Source organism: Chaetodon trifascialis, chromosome 10, assembly GCF_039877785.1.
Source record: "Chaetodon trifascialis isolate fChaTrf1 chromosome 10, fChaTrf1.hap1, whole genome shotgun sequence".
In the NCBI taxonomy this organism is placed as follows: domain Eukaryota; kingdom Metazoa; phylum Chordata; class Actinopteri; order Chaetodontiformes; family Chaetodontidae; genus Chaetodon; species Chaetodon trifascialis.
Window position 1 is genome coordinate 3,574,162 of NC_092065.1, and position 19,962 is coordinate 3,594,123.

General features: G+C 44.3%; 1 protein-coding gene across 7 annotated transcripts in view; it reads right to left on the reverse strand.

Annotated features, from left to right (window-relative positions):
• Positions 1-400: 400 nt before the first annotated feature.
• Positions 401-19,962, reverse strand: part of plekha7a (pleckstrin homology domain containing, family A member 7a) — a 136,714-nt gene continuing 117,152 nt past the window's right edge. For 4 of the 7 annotated variants that reach the window (XM_070972133.1, XM_070972132.1, XM_070972134.1 and 1 more), the window contains 20 exons: positions 18,744-19,298; positions 17,667-18,219; positions 16,471-16,554; positions 15,713-15,958; positions 13,718-13,771; positions 13,330-13,413; positions 12,316-12,381; positions 10,851-10,931; positions 10,148-10,297; positions 9,008-9,109; positions 8,659-8,770; positions 8,349-8,479; positions 8,013-8,207; positions 7,758-7,848; positions 7,121-7,212; positions 6,476-6,733; positions 2,870-3,043; positions 2,400-2,533; positions 2,130-2,263; positions 401-884 (listed from right to left, as the gene is read on the reverse strand). In XM_070972133.1, the coding sequence (XP_070828234.1) occupies positions 862-884; positions 2,130-2,263; positions 2,400-2,533; positions 2,870-3,043; positions 6,476-6,733; positions 7,121-7,212; positions 7,758-7,848; positions 8,013-8,207; positions 8,349-8,479; positions 8,659-8,770; positions 9,008-9,109; positions 10,148-10,297; positions 10,851-10,931; positions 12,316-12,381; positions 13,330-13,413; positions 13,718-13,771; positions 15,713-15,958; positions 16,471-16,554; positions 17,667-18,219; positions 18,744-19,298 (3,319 nt within the window). In that variant the 3' untranslated portion in view covers positions 401-861. The remainder of the gene's footprint in view (positions 885-2,129; positions 2,264-2,399; positions 2,534-2,869; positions 3,044-6,475; positions 6,734-7,120; positions 7,213-7,757; positions 7,849-8,012; positions 8,208-8,348; positions 8,480-8,658; positions 8,771-9,007; positions 9,110-10,147; positions 10,298-10,850; positions 10,932-12,315; positions 12,382-13,329; positions 13,414-13,717; positions 13,772-15,712; positions 15,959-16,470; positions 16,555-17,666; positions 18,220-18,743; positions 19,299-19,962) is intronic. The other 3 variants (XM_070972137.1, XM_070972135.1, XM_070972138.1) reach the window with 3 other exon arrangements.

A 19,962-nucleotide genomic window follows, 5' to 3' on the forward strand; every position in this document is an offset into this window, starting at 1 on the left:
ATCTATCTATCTATCTATCTATCTATCTATCTATCTATCTATCTATCTATCTATCTATCTATCTATCTATCTATCTATCTATCTATCTATCTATCTATCTATCTATCTATCTATCTATCTATCAACTGTTGCTATTTGTTTTGGGAAAATATGTCTGAAGATTCTCAACCTCACTTTTTGGAGAAAAAGCAGTGAGTGGATATTTGTATTAGGAAGCTTTTGCTCAAGCATTGTTTATCGTTTTGTTTATTGTTCTAGCAGTTGGAACATTTTCCTTTGAGTGAAAACAGTTTTTTATCTGTACAGGAAGGTGATTATATGTCTTTAAGATTAGTATAATTAGAAACATGTATTTTATAAATAAAACAGACCAAACAAATACTTGTTTAATATTTATTTTCTGTAATGACTTTTTTCATAATCATTATTATTATTAATCCTGTGAGATCCGAATGCATTTAAGTTGATTGACAGGACCATGATCATGGCTGACAGTGCTGAAGACCGAACAAGCTGAACAATGAAATAAATAAATGATTCATGCCAAAACATTCCTACTCTAATCGGAGCATGTCGGCTTTTATTTAATTCTTCTTTTATTCACTCGTAAAATACAAACCAAACTGCAAAGCAGGTAACAGCAGATTAAAAAAACAATTCACTCGTGTTAGAAATTAATGTTGCTTAATTGTGCAAATGTGAGCGCAGAAGCAAGAAAACTTTCAAAACTACAAATCAAAACTCTTTAAGAAACACGTCTTGTTCTCACTCATAAAAAAAGAGACTTGTAAGGGAGATAATTATTTGGCTGAAACATGATCAGATCCTCCTCTGCGCTGATGTGTCAGTCGTTCCTGTGGGTCAGTGCTCGGCAGCTGCTTTGGCTGAGGAGAAAAAAACAGTGAAAACATCAGCGTTTCCGCTTCCTGTCTGGATATGATACACACAAACACGTCTTTCATCGAAAAGGATGAATATGCAGATTAAGGAGAGTTAATTTGCAAAAGAATTCTTGACAGGTTTCCAGTTGGTTTCACAAGGACAAAGTAACCTTTATGACAGTTTTGTGTAGTTTGGCAAATCTTACACCTAAAGGAGACCAGGCTCAGGTATATAAAACAGTTCAATCATCCATCCATCCATCCATTTTCTACGCCGCTTATCCCTTTCGGGGTCGCAGGGGGGCGGAGCCTATCTCGGCTGTCAACGGGTGAGAGGCGGGGTACACCCTGGACCGGTTGCCAGCCGATCGCAGGGCCGGAGTTCAATCAAGTATTTCTTTTTTGCATTGACATAGAAAACACACACAACTTGCACCAAAACACACAGAAGGCCGCCACATTTCACCAAAGCTACCCTTTAAGATACCTGAGCTTCAACTGAGCAAAACAGCTGAGAGGGAAACTGAAACTCCCAAAACAAAGAAAACAGGTCTGTGCACAGATCAGTTTCAGGTGCTTGAGATCAATAGAGAAGAAATTCCAAAACCAAACCACAAAATGTTCAATCAAGTCTTGTTTTGGTGTCGAAGATTTGTTCATTTTTCCTGTTGCAAACTCAACAATGCACGTGTGACCAAACTGAAATGTCTGGTTCACCTGAGCCATCTCGTTCATCACCTGCAGTTTTGAAAAGAAACCAAGTGAACATTTTGTCGTGGCCACCAATCTGTGCACATTCCAGACCAAAACCAGAACAACCAAACACATACTGAGGCAAACAACACAGTGAGTACGATGAATCCAGACCCTCCACAAGGATACTGGCAGGTGTTCCTGCAGCAGACATACTCACTGACTCTCCGGCCGCTCCGTCCCTGCACACCACAACAACAGATCACGTGTTGCTTGTCTGAGATAATAATCTAAGATGACTCCTGATACATTAACACCACATGTGATTAATCTGTTAATTAACAAAGTTTCTTATCCAATGACAGACGTGTCTTCAATGGCAGCCACTCCTGCAAATTCATTTGGCCTGTGTGTGTGTGTTTGTGCTTCTGGTTTGAGGTTGAACAAAGTGAGGACATTTTCTTCTTCAGGAGGCTGTCTGACAGCTGACTCCAAGGGTGGAGATCATTAAATCTGGAGTATGCATTATGCTAACAAAGGTGTGAGGGCTCAAACCTGCGACCAGTTTGCTCTTGCGTGAGGCCTCGGAGGCCAGAGCGTGGGACACGTTCATGATCCTCTGCTGCTGCTGCAGAGCTGAGTCCAGCTCGCTGAAGTCCAGCGGTGCAGACGGCTGTATGTTCTGAACACTGTGGACAGGAAACAGAAAATTTAAGTCCAAGCATCTTCCCTTCTGCATGCTAACACAGTCCCTGTGATAAAGCACAACACTGAAAACCAAAACAGCTTGAACTTGACTCCAGAGCCTTTATTTAGTGCTTCTACCTGGATTTGGCCAGCAGGTTCTTGATGCGCTCGGCCCGGCGGAAGCGCTCCTCCACCTCCTCTGCACTCAGAGGCTCCTCAGAGTCAGACTCGATGTAGCGCTCTGGGATGGGAACTTTCTGCGGTTTGGACAGCTGCATGTTGGACAGACAGACTGTTAGTCCCACAAACCTGCCTTTCTTAAAGTTTTCTTTCTTCATCTTAATCTCAGTTCAGTCTTAATTTGTTTTAGCTTGTTCTGCTTGGTCTATCCTTTTTCTTCTATCTTTATTTAGGACAGGAAGTAGTGGTAGTGGCTTAACCCTCTGGATCAGAACAGCACAGCTGCTCACTGAACAGCCGCCCTCACACTTCTATTTTTCATGACAGCAGGTGTGTGTGTGTGTGTGTGTGTGTGTGTGTGTGTGTGTGTGTGTGTGTGTGTGTGTGTGTGTGTGTGTGTGTGTGTGTGTGTGTGTGTGTGTGTCTACCTCTCGGCTGATATCCAGGTCATAGAAGACAGGCTCCACGTCCACCTCCCGTACTTGTGTGCCGGTCACCATCACCCACTCATCTGACTGGAATCTCCTCCTCTCTTTCACCTGATTCCGCCCTTCATCGCTCTGACCCTCAGCTCCCGGTCGCTCCTCCTGCCAATCAAACACCTGCAAAGGGCAAGAGTCAGAGTTACACAGCCAATTACAGCAAGTAAAAATTAATCCTCAGTGTTTCTAATAATAATAATAATAATAATAATAATAATAGTGTTTAAAGGTTTTGGATGCTTTACATTAATTGAAAACGGATTTTGGGCTATTAATATTATTACCCCAAATGAACCAGATTTTAATGTAGTCAATATGCCTCCACCAGATTATTAAAAGGCATTAGTTTCACAGTAGAGTGGAAGCTATTGATTAATCAGTTATTCAATTGGCAGTAAATTAATCTGCAACAATTTTTACAATCAATTCATTGATTACATTTAAATCTTTGCCAGTTGACCTCATCTGATGGTGCCATCTTGGGCATTTTCACTGTTTTCAGACAATTTTCAGAGCAAAAGATTAACTGAGAAAATGATCTGCAGATAAATCAGTGCTAAAAATAAATGCAAGTTGCAGCATTAGTGTTTTTATAGATCAATGAAGGTTCATTAAAAAAGAGATGTTTATACTTTTCAATAAAGTGAAAGACGAGGTAAACCCACACAGAACAGTGGGGGTTTATGGGGAAATATGAACACTGGCATTGGCAGTAGCGCTGTGGTTTGAATAATTAGCACTATATAAATATATATCTATATATATACTGGTGTAATAATAATGCCACACAGACTCGAACAGGTGACGTCTGCAGTGAGTCGAGGCTCAGGCAGAGGGAGACAAACACTGAACTGAAAGGGAGATGAATATGAATTTAACATTTCTATGCAGCCAGGAATAATTACAGTGAGATGTTCATCCAGGGATTTGACAGGATGATGTTTAGAACCATTAGCATAGAGCAGACGCAGGAAGATGATTAGTCTGCATGTCTGGAAGCTGTAATTACACACATACCACATCTGATGTACGGCAGCACATTTGCATCTATAAAATACTTTTAATCTCTTATGTGTACTGCATCTGTGTGTGTGTGTGTGTGTGTGTGTGTGTGTGTGTGTGTGTGTGTGTGTGTGTGTGTGTGTGTGTGTGTACGTGTGTGTGGTGCGGGTTACTTGTGAGTAATCATCCAAGGAGCATCAAAGCCATGCATACATCCTTCCCACTTCAGTAGCCTGCAGCAGGGTCTGATCTGCTGGTGTGTTCACATGCTCTGAGAAACACTGCATCCCATGCCTTGTTGTGCTCAGGAGAATCAGTCACACAACAAAAGGGTGGAGAGAGAGAAAACCATGCAGACACATCCATCAAACCCCCACCAGATTAGGAAGAACACAGCCAAGAGGAGGTTCAGAAGCAAGAAACTCTTTATTGTCGAGTGCAAATCTCTACATGATAGAAAAGAAAAGGGAGAAGAGTTGTGCGTTTGCTTCTCAATTACATAGAATTAGGTGGTGATCAGCAGTTCACTTCTCTAAATTTTCTACTATATTTCTACTCTTCCACTGAGCAACCTCCTGTAACTATTTTCTCTTTGATATGATATATTGTAGAGAGCTGTTGAAGGATAAAAGCAATATGGCAGAAAAGCTTTCAAGATTAATACTTGTCAGAAAAACAAGGAGCGGACGGCTTCGCCACGGAAAACTGTGTGTTTTCAAAAGTATCTTCTCCGCGTGCAGCACTGCAGTAACAGCCACTCAATCGACAACTTGATATGCGTTAATGGAGTAATTTGTCAAGCAAAAGCAGCTGAACACACATTTTTCCTGCTTTTCTGTGTCATATCTCTAGAGTTTGAACAGTTGAACTGAAGAGCTCACCTTGTTATCTGGCATTCTTACTGATTTTTGTATTTTACTTTTGTAAAATATTGCGCTGCTCCTTCTCTGACTTTCCACACAGATTTCCTATGGCAAAGTTGTCCGCTCCTTGTTCACACTTGTTTTATTTTTCTATTGCATTTCAGCCCAGTTCCATGAACCTGTCCTGTATATTTATGATGCATAAAACAGCACAGCATAGGCCACTTAAAAGTACTCCGATGTGAGTACAGATCCTCTTTCCAACTTAAACTGTGGCATGTATCTGCCAACCACTTTCAAACGCTAAAATGAACCTTGTAGTCTGTACAAGAACAGCCTGTATTAATGAGGATGTTAATTCAAATATAAAATGGTGTAAACACGTTTTATGCTGGTGGAGTAGAGGAAATAAAATATGCTCTGGCGTTTATGGTTATATGCACTAAAAAGGATTATAGACTGTGTACTGCTTACTGTTGCAGGGAGATTTGATTCAAAGATTTATGGGAAATGTAGTCTGATTACAGGCAGATCTCACAGCAGACGAGTTAGTCTGTAATCATAAGACCAAACTGGTACTTATTACACATCATGTCATCTTAATGGAAGACTTTGACATTTGTTTGAATTTCACGGTTTTACTTTTTTCACCCAGGCATGTTAGCATTGTTAGCTTTCCTTAGAAAAGCCAAGGGCCACCGAGGGGTAAGCTAGTTTTAGCTTAGCCAAATGTCAAAGTATTCCATCTGGGGTTAAAGCAGCAGCGTCCCCTCATCTGTCTGACTGAACTCTGCTATTACACAGACGACCCACCTCAAAGCTAAGCCTTCCATCGTCCTGTGATTCTGAGGTGGAGAGGCATGCTTCAAACAAACCACGATTCATTCAAATGTTGATTAAGGAGGTAAATTTGGGACAAAGGCAAAAAAGATCGTCAGCAAAACAAGGCACTTGGATTTCATTTGAAGAAAAGAAAGAAGGGAGGTGTGATTATGATTTTTGCCACTAGCGTTGCCTCTTTCTTCGTTTAGTCAACCTGAATACTTCTTTTCTTTTCCCAACGTTTCCCCCACCTGTCTATATGCTCTATATACCAAATCTCTACAAAATATAACTGTACAGCTGTGTACTGAAAATATCCCTCAGTAAATAAATAAAAGTGTACAAGTACACAGTATGTAGATGTACATAAATGGGCTCTTCTCTCTACTTTGTGGTGATAAAAACAGAGAAGGGAAGGCAGAGTGGTGCCTTCCATTCCCTTCTTTTCTCAATGGATTTACATTCAGAGTTGTGTCAGTGAGGTCCCACTGGGGGGGGGGGGGGGGGCAGTGGTAACAAAGGGCTGAAGTGACCCCTGAACCTTTAAAAAAATAAACAGGGAGTGACACCATCCCAGTCCAGAAATAACCAACTATTCCCCACAATCCCCTGTGCTAGTTTTGTCTCCCGCTGTTCTTAAAGCATGAACCAAGCTAGCTCACCAGCCATCAGTCCTGCCCTTTAGCTTGTTAGTGCTCACAGCTAATGTCAACAACCACTGGTTACACAAGGCAGAGAGTGCTAGCGTGTTAGCATTCCTGCTGGGTTAAGATGTGGCTGGGGGCTGGAGGGTGGCATAGCAGCAGTGGTGAAGGTGGTGCTCCCTGTGTCTGCTGCTGCTGCGCGGGGGTGGGGGGTAACGTACGGAGCCCGGAGGGTCGGAGGTGTTGGAGGGCAGCCTGGAGGAAGAGGAGGAGCGCTGGGAGGTGACAGTGGAGGTGGAGAGGCAGGAGCGCTCGCCCTGGCTGAGGTTCCTCTTGCGCTCGCGAACTAGTGCCTTCTGATGGCGCTTCATCCGCTCCAGCTGCTCCTCCGCTGTCATCCGCCCTCGAGGCTGGCTGCTCGGGAGCTGCAGGGCTTCTGTGGGTGATGACAGACGCTCCAAGGCACTCCTGGGTCTCTCCTGCTAAGACAGAGAAGAGGGGAAGACACAGAATATAGAAAACTGGAAGGACGGAAATGAGGAGGAGGCCAGGGGGTTAAACTGTGTATTTATCTGAAGCACAATAATTTTCTCAACCTATAACGGAACAATTAATCCTTCAGTTTATCAGAAGATATTACATATTTTTTACTGCGCTTACATATGTTTACTGTACTACATATCCTTTACCTTTTACATATCTCCTACTGTGCAAGACAGTGGGTTTTATATTCATATCATACTCATGTGCAATTCAAATCCACTGTGAAATTGATAAAAATAAACCAGGCCATTACAAACTTTGAGACACCCTGAATTTCTCCATTGGTTCCTGCAGACACCTCCAACCCTAACATCCTGACTCACCCTGGCTGCGGAGCTCCCGGGGCCTCTCCTCAGGGTGACGTAGGACGAGATAGCGGTGGACTGGTTCTGTCGAGACGAGGAGCCAAAAAGACCTATTTGACAGCAGTGGGACAGGAAGTGAAAACACAGTGACGGGATGCAAGTGCTTCAGGTAAAACACAAGAGTCATTATTATTACAGTATGTAACAGTGGAAACATACATGCCTCCACATAACTTCCGATAAGCATTAACTAATATTTACAAAATCAGGGTCTTTCTAAAAGAATATCTCCAGATTTAGAAGAATTTTCCAAATGTTCCTGATGCTGGTCCATCTCTTTGAAACATTACGCTCCTCTTGTGGGTGATAATAAATTCTGTCACTGGAGCCATTATATTAGCAAACTCAGGGCTACATTTTTCACATTTTAACAGATGATTCCTCCGGTCTGAACAGATTGGATTTCTAATGAAAAAAATGTGTCTTCCTGAACACAAACACACTTTGTACTTTTTTTTCCCTATAATCCTTTATAACAAAACCCAGTTGGATAGTTGGGATGCTTTCTATGCTGAGAAATGACAAGCCTTAAAAATGGACTGAAAAAGTCTGCATTTCTGTGAAATGCAGGTATTTCACGTTACTCTTCAGGTACCTTTGCTCTGGAAATAGTCGACGTCAGATCCAGCGCTGAGGTGGGTTATTCCTGGCAGCTCTGGTTCACTCTGGTACGACCTCAAGTCAGCCTGAAACCATTAACGGTTAGACACAAAGACCAAGTGTAGACAAGCTACTGGTGCTTTTGGCTCTCACAACAATTTAGACAATAAATCTTTCAATTTGAAATCACCAAAACTGCATTTAGAGATGGAGGCAGATGGATTTTCTTTGGTACTGAATGAGACCATACCTTACAGTCTCCATTGACAACATACTGCCCGCTCTCCCTGTCCCTCTTCCTCTCATCTGATTGCCGTTTCAGCCCACGCACCGACGTGTGACGGATGACCGAGGCCTCTTTGGGGAGCGGCGGCACCACAGGGGGCGTCTCCTCGTAGTCGTAGAGGCGAGGCAGTGGCGGCCTGGGTGGAGCGGTGTCCTCAGCCTGGACAGTGAGCAGGAAGGAAAGGACTCAGTTCTGCTGTATTGCTGATGACACAACTGACTGAACCCAGCAGTATGAATGAAGCTTCACATGACACCCGCTCCGCTCTGCAGCACGTCGTATCAGGAAGGTGACACTCACCCACTTTGGCACGGTGCTGTGAGGCAAAGTGTGGGAGAGGATGCTGGGGATGGAGCTGCGAGGAGGAGGCTGGACCTCTGTGCTCTGAGAAGGCACTGCCGGGTCTGACATCGAAGGCACGAGTTTCCTCTCTGGTGGAGCGTGTGAAGAAATCAAGGTGTAGGTTTTAAATGGAAGCAGGTTTGAATGGAACTCACTGTAACATCTGACGGATACGCTACCCCACGACACTGCTCACTGTTAATACTGCAGTATGTGGACGACACCAAATATCCTGAGATAATAACTGCCGGTTGCTGTGGTCACCAACCTGGGTTCTGGACAGAGTCGATGGTGATCTTGTAATTGGCTTTGCTGGCGCTCAGTCCCGCTATCACGTCCTCGATCCTCCACAGCTCGCGCTTCATCTCACCTTTCTCTTGCTGCAGTTTGACACACAGATGCGAACGAATATTTCACTCTGATCACATCATTTGTAGCTTTCACCTTAGATTTGATCACTTATAAAAGCCCTAGAAATAGTTTGTCCTATCAATGAAAACTTAAACTAAACACAGACTGATCAAAGTCACAGGTCCTGAATAGAAAACCCAGCCAATAAGAACGAGAGCTAGCAGGTTACAGGTGACCCTGCTCTGAGCTGCAGTACCAGCTCTCACCTGGGAGGTGGCGCTGTGGTTCATATGTGCCTGCAGCGCTGTCCTCAACTGCTCCACAGATCTCTCCAGCCTGCTGTATTCCTCCCAGGCGAGGGCCATCTCCTGCATCGCACAAACACATACAGAGATTCAGCTCGTCCACAGTCTGCAACATACATACATGTGTTACTGCTCACATCTTTATTTTCTATGTTTCCACAGACTTAACTACAAGCATCACTCCCTTCATACACAACACACACATACCCTGGAACATTTACACGTGTAAATACACACACTTATTCAGGCACAAATAAATGCACATTTTGGAAACATTTGTGATTGTGTGATGTTTCTTATTGGATACATACTTTTGATTAATTGATTTCCAGTCACCTCAGTGAGACCCATGGTTCTCTCTTTTTTGTGCGTAATAGAGTAACCGGATGATTATGGGTTGATCACCACTGAGGAGGTAAAGCTCTCGACACAGAATCTCTGGAATAAGTTCCATCATGAATTTAGTGGGACGGGACGCCTCTGCTCCCTCTGGAATACAAATGAACCAAGTTTTGTGGCCGACTCGCTCTTTCAAGATGAAAGCATTTGTCCTTTAGCTGCTTCAGCGCTTTCAATTCATGGCAGTGCTCCGGTTGTTGGACGCAGTTGAGAGCGTCCATGAGACTGAGCGTCACGTCAGCTTGCTCAGCGATTGCCTGGGCATAGTGCTGGTGAGTGTCTCTTCCATCTCGTGGTGCAGGCTTTGAAAACTTCCTGTTGTCTCTGAATGTATGACCTCAATTTTTTGCCTCAACTCTGTGCGAAGGGTGGAAGTCTCTGCTCTGATGTCTGTCAGGACAGCCTCACGGGAGAGCTGAAGACCACCCCTCCTCATCCTGTCTCACTCGTTAGCTTCGCTGCCAGTCACTTTCACTGTTTTCTACTTTATTTCTGTCTGGCTGTCAGTGTCTGAGCAAGGTGAGGCAGACGGTGAATTTTAAACAGTATCACATCAAATGCTTATATTGCATACATATGTTCATTTTAGAAAAATATCCTAAATATTCTGACAGTTTTCATCCATATTCCCCCAGGCTGCACTGTACAAAACAAAAGCACGCAGCCACACTGTCTCTTAAACACACACAGGGGCATACATACCGTGGAGAGGCGTGATATTTGGGCCCTGATGGTGACCAGGTCTTCCTGCAGCAGCCTCTGCTGATAGGCGATCTTGTGGGCGTGGGCTGGCTGCTCCTTGTACTGCTCCATCTGCTGGTGGGACAGATCCAGCACACTCTCCAGCTTGTCCTGAAGGGGTGATGAGTCACGCAGCAGGAGGTCAACCAAAGCAGCTAAGACCTGCTTCCCTCATACTGTGCACGATTCAATGGGTAACACTCACTCAGAAATGCCTCCAGGGGGCAGCATGTTTCTACAGTGACAGTCACGAGCACCATGAGGTCTCATTTAACTTCCTCTGAGCTGTGTATGATCAGGCTACCATTGCAAACAGTATGCATATTGTACTATAACAATTGCTTGTTTCTGGACAAGTCTGATAATAGTGATAGCTTTTCCAGTCAAGAAGAAGAGTCAGAGAAATCAACACCCCCGCCTCTCCTTCAACAGTTTCCTCTAAGATTGTGAATGTTGACTCTAGAAACCACCGGTGAAATGTGATATGTGCTTCTGTTTAACAAATGAATCATCAAACTCCACTGCAGCTGCGCTGACAGCAGCAGAGTAAACTTGGTCTTTGAATGCGGCTCCATCGTTGTAATATTTCCTCTAATGATCTGACATTTTTGCCCGTTGACTCATCAGACTGACTGAGAGCCTGCGTCACCGGCAGAGCACGTACCTTGTCCTCCTTCAGGGAGCTGATCCTCGCCTCCAGATCCTTGAGGATATTGTCCTGCTCGCACAACTGACTTAACTTCACCTGCAGGGGGAGACACAGAGCTGAGTGGGATGGGGAGGGAGACATCTCTCACGGTCTGGTGCTCACCAAAGTGTGCATGTGTGCTGACCTCTGGTAATTAGGTGGCCCATTAACTTAATTGCAACTTCTCCCTGTTCCGTAGATAAATTATGTGCACAATAACCTGTATGCTTGTGAGTATGTACATTGATGCACACATATCTGCCTTTAAGTGTTTGCGTGCACGCATGCAGGCTAGTAATAGTTGCTAGTAAACAGTTAATAGTCAGTCCCATCGCTCCCCGGGTCTCTTTCGGGTGTAATTACTGTGAGTGAGGCCATTACACAAAGTGGGTGCGACCCACCTGACACTTTTAATTACAGTGTCAGGGAGACTCTGAGCCTTGTTAATTAATCCCAGATTAAACTCTGCAAACTTCAAGGCAAAGGTTGAATCACTTTATCATCCTGCGGTAAAACAACACAACATCCATGTAATAAGGTTGTGACTGAGCAGCTTGATACGAACAAAGTGCTTATCCATAGAAATTTTTACACTCAATGGTAGTTTTTATGTTCCATCAAATAAATTATTAATCCTGTTTTGTCTCCACGGTGATGTTGCTGTTGGATCTAATCAAATATTCATCGCAGACAACGCTCTCATAAATTGTTTAAACTGTTGCATATGAAGCTTATTCTGAGAAATACTTTCACAGAGTTACAAGACTGTTTGAAAAACCGCAGGGAATTGTTTGGATTATCAAACTGAAAGAGTTATGGCATTTATGTATTTACACTCTCTGCATTCTGTTTTTACCCTTAAAGCTAAGAGGAAAAGTGCACCACGTCCTCCCACACTTTCTGCACAGCATCCACAGTTTGTTTTGCCCTAATTACCCTCAACTTTTCTCCCAGTTGAACCGCAGCAGTCAGTGCTGCTCCGCTAAACAAACTAACATCTCATGTCTGCTTGTCAGGAGTGGAACAAAAGGGAACAAGACAGATCTCAGAGAGTGTAACTGAAGGTTAAAAATGTGTTATCTTAATGACAGCAAACATGTAGAAATGCTTAGACTGCACGTGAATGTGTGTTTGCATCAAACTACATGTACAAACGGAACATTTTTGGATACATTTGACAGATTATTTCATTCAAGTAAGTACAATATATAATAGAAATAGCAAAAACACTCAAAGAAGTCCCTCAGTATGTCACAGTATATTTTGAAGAAACAACATTTTCTTGGCCATCAGCTTCTTCTCTTTCTTAACAGGTTATCATCAGACATCCTACGTGCTAACAGACAAACAAACAGGGACAAAAACATAGCCTCCTCCACGGCGTAAAAAACCAGAGCCGGCCTGTATGTAACATCTCAGAAGCTACTCAGCTTGTACTTACATCCACGTCACTTTCTGCAACCTTGACAGGTTTCCCTGACTCCTTCAGCGTCTGACTTCCAACTACCTGGAAATCGCAAAATAAACATTTCCAAATGTTAGCGGTGCAGCAAAAGAAAGCGTCTGAACTGCGGAGTGATGGTGCTGAAATAGAGGAGATAGAGAACACAGAGGCCAGCTACAAACTACAGGATTACTACAGATCTGTGGCACGTTCTCTTGGCCTCTTGTATATGACAACATGAGTGAGCTTTGGCAAACATCAGCTCTTGCCGTGAAGAACACAATGGCTATGGACACTTTGAAGCCCTGCACGAATTGACGTAATCCATTAAACCTCTGTACACGTACTTTTCAAAAAAGCATTTTTTTTGTGAACAGGACAATAGTTTTAGGAGCACGGCCTGGACTTCCTGAGTTCAGGTGCTCCCTTTTACTGGGGTTACTGACAGGGTTCTACAGTGCTACAATAACCTCCTGAAACACTCTTTTCAAGGTTTAAAATAGTGTGCAAATTTAACAAAGAGAAAAATTTCAGGTCTATCTTGTGCTTGGATCTTTTTGGAAAAGAGTGGAGACGTGACACAGTAGAGCCCCGTGTTATTGTCAAGGAGGTGCAGCGTTTCAGAGACGATGGTAGAAGCAGCTGGCTTTTCAACCACCGGGCCACAGCCACAGCCACAGCCACAACACATGCACTGCCGAGCCATCCCATGCCCACTGCTCAACAGCATCGTCAACATCGCCACATGGGAGCGGGGTGGACAGGTCAAAGGTCACATGGACAGAGGACACTTGATGCCATTCAAGCAGTGAATGCAGCGCTGGAAGCAATGGGATGGTCTTTCTAGAACAGACTCTCTAACACACACACTCACATACAGACAATACACATGCATCCCTACTCTGAACACTGTAGAGACATGCACAGCTGTAAATGACAGACACGCCACACACAACATCAGATCTCTTTGACACATACACGCATACACACACACGTACACATACAGCTTACGTTCGTTAGAGGCCTGAGAGGCCCAGCAGTGCAGTGCAGTAGTAAACTGTGAACTGCGAGGATCAGGGGCTCTAGAGCTCTGATCTGGGAGTCAAGATCACAAAGACACAGAGCCGCAGTCACAAAATGGCGGCTGCTTTCATCAGATGCTTCTAAAAGCACACAAGATTTCAAAGTCTACCGGGGACAGTTTGTCTCACACGGACATCTCTGTCTGTTGAGTGCACACTAATGTCTCAGTTCAACAGTTAGAAGTGTTTGTCAGTAAGAAACACGAAGTGTGTTAGTTATCAGAAAAGGCACAGCAGTAACAGACTTGGACTAAAGCAGAAGAGTTCAAATAAGTAACAGGATGAGGGGACGAGCTCTGTCCACGTCCACATCTCACCTTTAGGTCCAGATACTCCAGGTCCTTCTTCAGCTGCATGTAGGTGTCATCAGCCTGGAGGGGGACAAACATGTGAGTGTGGATTACTGATTTGTGTCAACAGCAATTAATTGACCATCTGAGTTGCCTGAATCTGACAAAGCTTCACTGACAATCCATCAAACAGGATGTAGTGACGTTTGTGCATCAGGTATGAACTGCTGTTACGTGTCTGTGCCGACATGCACCACACACACACACACACACACACACACACACACACACACACACACACACACACACACACACACACACACACACACACACACACACACACACACACACTCACACACTCACACACACTCACACACACACAGTAAGAATACATTCACCTGTCTTCTCAAAGATGCTCCAACTGCAACACATGGAACACCAGCACAAACCAGATCCAGTAGAAGCAGCAGATCTCTAAACATCACTGAATTTTACTTCAGCTCACATCACTCAACAAGGAAACAGACGTTGGGACGGCCGAAAATGAAAGATTCACGAGTCAGAGGACCAAACTGACCAACACATCCACAGCCAGCCGGTTAGCCAAAGCATGGGATGGCTTCGTGGACGTTGGAAAGTTAGTAGCACAACATGCTATGGAGAGTGTCACTAGAAGCACGATATGGAAACTGACCAGCCAAGAACAGCACATGGAAAAAGAGGCGGATGGTTCTATGACGGCGGCCAGGCCAGCGCTCACAGATTAACCATGCCTGACGTCACACCACTGGAGCACGGGATGTTGGGTAGAGGTTGCCACTGATATACTGAGACTGATGCTGATTTAACTCTTGTGTCTTTATTCATCCCACATTTTGATTTTTATGCAGTTTACTATGTATGAGTTGCAGGTCTGGCCTAAGAGTGTGCCTCGATGTGGATGGAGAACATTTCAGTATCAGTGAATGTGACTGTCATGTTATGGACCCTTTGTTCAGCAAGTCTGCTTGGGACGATGAGTGAAACATAAAACAGAATGTGATAACTTTGACATACCCTCAATTGAAGACAATATATTTAGTGTTTGAGCTCATCAGCTTCACTGATTTTTGTAAATATCTGCTTATTCTGAATCTGATGCAGCAACATGTTTCAAAGATGTGGAACGCTTCAAAAACACCTGTTTGTATCATTCCACAGGTAAACAGGTTGATTGGTAACAGGTGATAGCATCATGATTGGGTATGAAAGGGGCATCCTGGAAAGGCTCAGTCGCTAACAAGCGAGTATGGAGGGAAGTTCACCACTATGTGAACACATGATTGGATAGAGGAGATTAATGCTGTTGGTAAACGCAGTTTGTTTGCAAATGACTGCATTCTGTTTTTATCTCCGTTTTAACTCAGCATCCCAACTTTTTTGGAATCATGGTTGGAGTATTAGGCAGCAAAAATTGCTGTATGTGTGTATGAATTTGGTGTGTTCCTACTCTGAGATCCCAGAGACCAGGTGCTGCATGATTGGGGCAGGTGATGTCACATAAATTATATTTCGTAATATCTTCATTAGGATTCATCCTCTGAGGACTAAGATTACTGAAAGTAAATGTAATGTAAATCCAGAAATCACTTTTCACAAAAATGTCAAGTTGAAATTGTGAGAGTTTCCTCAAAAAGATCAGAATCCATCATCTGGAAACAATGAACATCTCTACAAAATGTCACAGAAAGACATTAAAATAGTTGCTGAGGTATTTGGACCAAAGAGTCAGACGGACAGACTGAAGGACAGATAAACTGACCACCAATAGATTTCAAAGAACCATGAAAAATGGACGAGAACAATTCCTTTTCTCTGAGAAAATGTTGAAAATAAACATATGAAATAAACAAGAAGGAAATAGTGAGAGCGGCCGATATGAGTTAAGTATAATGCAGCCCTGCAATATGTTTAGTGGCAATCTCTACCAGCCCATGGTAAAATGAGGGGGGGGCAGGCAGGCGTGCCGCAGGGGGCCCCCACCTGGGTGTTGAAAGAGCCCAGGGGAGCTGAGAGGCCCACGTGTCCGAGGTGGGACACAGGAGAGGGGACGGAGCTGAGGAGGGGGCTGGTGCTAGTGGTGGTGGTGGTAGTGACGAGTTGGCTGTGGTGGTAGGGCTCTTTGGGACCGTTGAGCCGCTGCAGCTGGGCTAACGTGTGCTGACGGGCGGAGGCCATCTTGGCCTGATGCCGGCGCAGCTGAATGAGGAACAGGGTGAGCTCCTCGGGCTGTCAGGCACCACAGGACATTAAATCTGGCATCAAACCTGACCACACCAACCTTCAGTGAAACTGAACTGTTTGAGACCTTGCATTCACAGTGCTTGGTGGTGTGGCTGCTCAAATCACACAAGCAGTTAAATTTAGAAGGATTAATGGTGCTGAAACAAAAGGCAGAACTCACAACAGCACGCTGCACATGATGGGCGAGGTCTCCCACATGATCAGCCAACTGGCTCATGCCGAAAGGACTAATCAAGATTTGGTCAATATCTGTTAACATCTTGTTGTAGCAGAGAATGAATGTACTTCTGCAGTGTGAACACAGTGTAAGAAACATATGCCTGGACTCTGGAAGCAGACTGCGAGGGGGAAATACACATCACCCAATGCAGGCCTCTTAAGCCTTCAAATGCTCAAACAGTTCTCACTATGATTAAATCCATGCTTAAAGTAAACGACCAAATAATAATACTTGCATTACACTGAGGTACATTTGAGCTGTTATTTGCAAGACGTACCGTTTTGCCGTGAAGGCTGGGTGCACTGACTGTGTGTGTGATGTAACCAGATGGAGGCATCGACCGTCTCTCGATAGTAGCAGCCTGACAACACAGACAACACATTTCACTTTACAGTGTGTGGAGCTGAGAGAAAAAACATCAAATTATGGACAATGCCTGTTTGAGCAATCACAGAGTAACAATGCAGCAAAGAAGTGAAGAAGGCTGCAGCTCTTCTTCCAGAGGATGCAATGATTGACATGACCTTGATAACAAAATACCACATTATTTATTATCTCTGGGCAAAATTTAATTGCTTGTGGTTGTGGGAGAGTGGGAGTACATTTGCATATTTGTGTGTTTTTTCACTCAATTTCAAAAATGTGATAATCAAATTGCAATGGAGCTGCTGATTTTTTAGCAGTTTACATAAATGTGACCAATGTGTCTGCACATACATTTAATATTATTTAGTACATATACGTTTTCATTATAGTTTACAGTTTCTTTTTGACTGACTGCTGATTTAGCTGAAGTGATTTAAGGGACTGAATGTCTTAAGATTACGTGTGTCACTGCACCCCAAGGCACTAAAACAATTATTCTGTTCAGTGGAGCACAGTTCCAACATCAGCCCCACGCTGTCAGAATGACTGACATTGTTCTGGATGAGAAACCGTTATATTTGATATTTGACAGAAGGGAAAGACACATTAATGGTCCAATGTTTGAAAGAGCACGAACAAAAAGCCAGACGGACTCAATTCATACAATCCAGGCAGTGACAACATGAAATAATCTGTTGTTACTCATATGTCATTGAATCTGAGCTGTCCAATCAATGATCTCTATACGATCCTTCCTACATCAGTATTAACCTCTCTGTGTCTCTTTTCTTGTGCTATTACTTGAACACTCTGGTGACATTTGAATATTTCTCAGCTGATTGAGCGCTGTCGAGCTTCTCTCAGAATTTGGGTTTACTTTCATTTTAAGTTGCCTTCTGAGCAAAATGCCTAAATTCTAAACATAATGCTGAAAACATCAGACTCGTCTCATCTTAATTGTCTCGTTCCTTTGGTTTGATGCGTCAGAGGCCGTGCCTGGATAGTAAAACTCTGCATTAGTTACTCACACTGCATTACAGCATTACCAGTTAAAACAGATAAGTTGCAACAAGATTATTGTTCTGCTTCTACCAGACGTTATTTTACCTTGAGCAGCTGAGATTTGGTCCTGCGGGGGGACACAGCAAAGGGGATGTCCACCACTGATCGATCGCCCATGGGCCTGACGGTGACCCGCTCAGCTGGCGTGTGTGGCCTCCGTGTGGGCGACATGGCTCTGCTGGTGCCAGGTGGAGGCCCCGGTGGAGGGATGTCTGCAGATGAAGGTGGTACCGACACGCAGCGGGGCGGCCCTTCGGACCTGGGTGCTGAGGAGGGAGGCACAGTCGATGGAGGACGGGCGCCAAATGGGTACTCCGGGGCCGGGGTGTAGAGCGGCGCTGTGGGGCTGCCGTGACGGAACTGGTGGCGCTGCTGCCACTCGTACAGCTGCCAGACAGTGCTGGACCCTGGGCCACCCTGCTCAGGGGTGAGGCGGAAGTGGCTGAGGCGGTCCTGGGCATACTTGTACTCGCCAAGTCGGGCAGGTGGGGGGCTCTGGCGAGGGGTCCTTGGTAGGGTCTGGTATGCATCCACGGTGGTGAACTTGTGCTGGGTAGGTGGTGTTCGACGAGGGAGGGTGTTCTCTCTGGATGAGGTGCTGTCACAAAGGCACACAAAAGGGTGTTTTTTCCACATCACATTGACAGAACATCTATAAAAGAATCATCTAATCTCACCCTTGGCTTTTAGTTCATGGTTAAATATTAATCTAATCAAACAACAATTATATTTCCTGGGTTCTGTTCCTAGAAACAGATTTTCAGGCCACTAGTAATTTGTTCAATAACAAGGAGCAGATTTTTCAGTTTGAGTTGAGAAAAAAAACACTGCAAACCTAATATGTTCCTGACGGGTTGATGTTCAGGTTCAGGTTCAAACTCTGCACTGTATGAACCCTGCACTGTATTTATGCAGTGCACTCTGTAGCATACATTAATGTATTAAACAACATGGATTATTTATTTTGGCTTTCTACTCTCTCTGTGCTGCACAGTCAGTTTAAAAGTTTAAACATAAAACACTGAAACAAAAGAGTTCTATGTTTGTGTGTGTTTCTATACAATAAAACAATAAAAAATCATTTGTATTTTCCCCAAAATGAAACATGTGACAGTGACCTACCCTTTGTGCTCAGCCTTCTGCACTTGGACCCACTGCTCCACTTGCTCCAGAGCACTCCTCCTCTGCACCTGCTTGTGTGTGTCAGCAGGGAGCGGCGCTGGGGCCCTCTGGTACGTCCCCGCTGCGATGCCGTTGGGCTCCAGGATGGGGCTGGGCGTGGAGACGAGGCCATTCCTCGTGCAAATGCTGGAGGGAAGCGTCGAGGCGGCTCGTGAAGGCGCCCGCGATGGAACCCTGGACACGGGCGCTGAGGCCGACACGTGGTCCGACTGTGGGAGGGCAGAGGGTGCGGGGTTGGAGGGGAGGGAAGTGTGTGTGTCCATTTCCAGGGCTGCACTTCCTATGTGACGCTCCAACGTGGTGGCGGCAGAAGATTCTTTGTGGAAGCTGCAGCGTTCGTCTGCGTCACGGTGAATGGGCTCCAGCAGGACCTCGTGGATGATGGGTCTCGTAACTTCAGAGTCTGGGGTCTTGGTCTTGTGGTGGTTTACGTGGTTTGTCTGTGGGACAGCGTGCTGCAACATGCTGAGCTTCTCTAACTTGTCCGATGGTCTACTGCGGGGAGCAGAGATGGATGAATGTGAACCCTGACCTGAACTGAACTGCATTCATTCTACGTGCTTCTCCCTCAAGCTTAATAAGTGGACTGAAAGATGATCCAGAGTCCTTTTCATGTGAACACTAAATACATCTGACATTTGATTTTCACTCACTTGAAATTTGGTTTCTGTTGATTTAATAGAGTAATTGGATTATTGGACTGAACAAATGGCTTGTAATTGAACGCTTGTGTTTGATCAATACCCATAACCATTGTTTGATTTGATTGCTTTGAATTTATTTTGATTAGTCTTTGGTTTAAATACAAAAAGATTTAATTAATGATGAATGAATTGACGGATTGTGTACTGTTTTTCGACATGCATCAATCCACTCTTTTTCCAGTTCGGGTCTGATTCCAATGACTGAAATAAATAGTGACACTCTTTATCATTACTGTTATTGTTGTTGGTATCATGTGTCAGGCTACACAAGGCTGCAGCAAAGCACACAACACTTCTTATTAAAAGAGCACAAAGTATACAAAAACGCATTAAATCTAATGTATTCCAAAGCAATTTCTTTGAGCTGCAGGTTAAGTGGGCTTCACATACAAACAGGTGTGGGAGTGCAGGGGGGGGTTTCTAGCCTTTTTATTACAGAGACAACTGAAGGTACA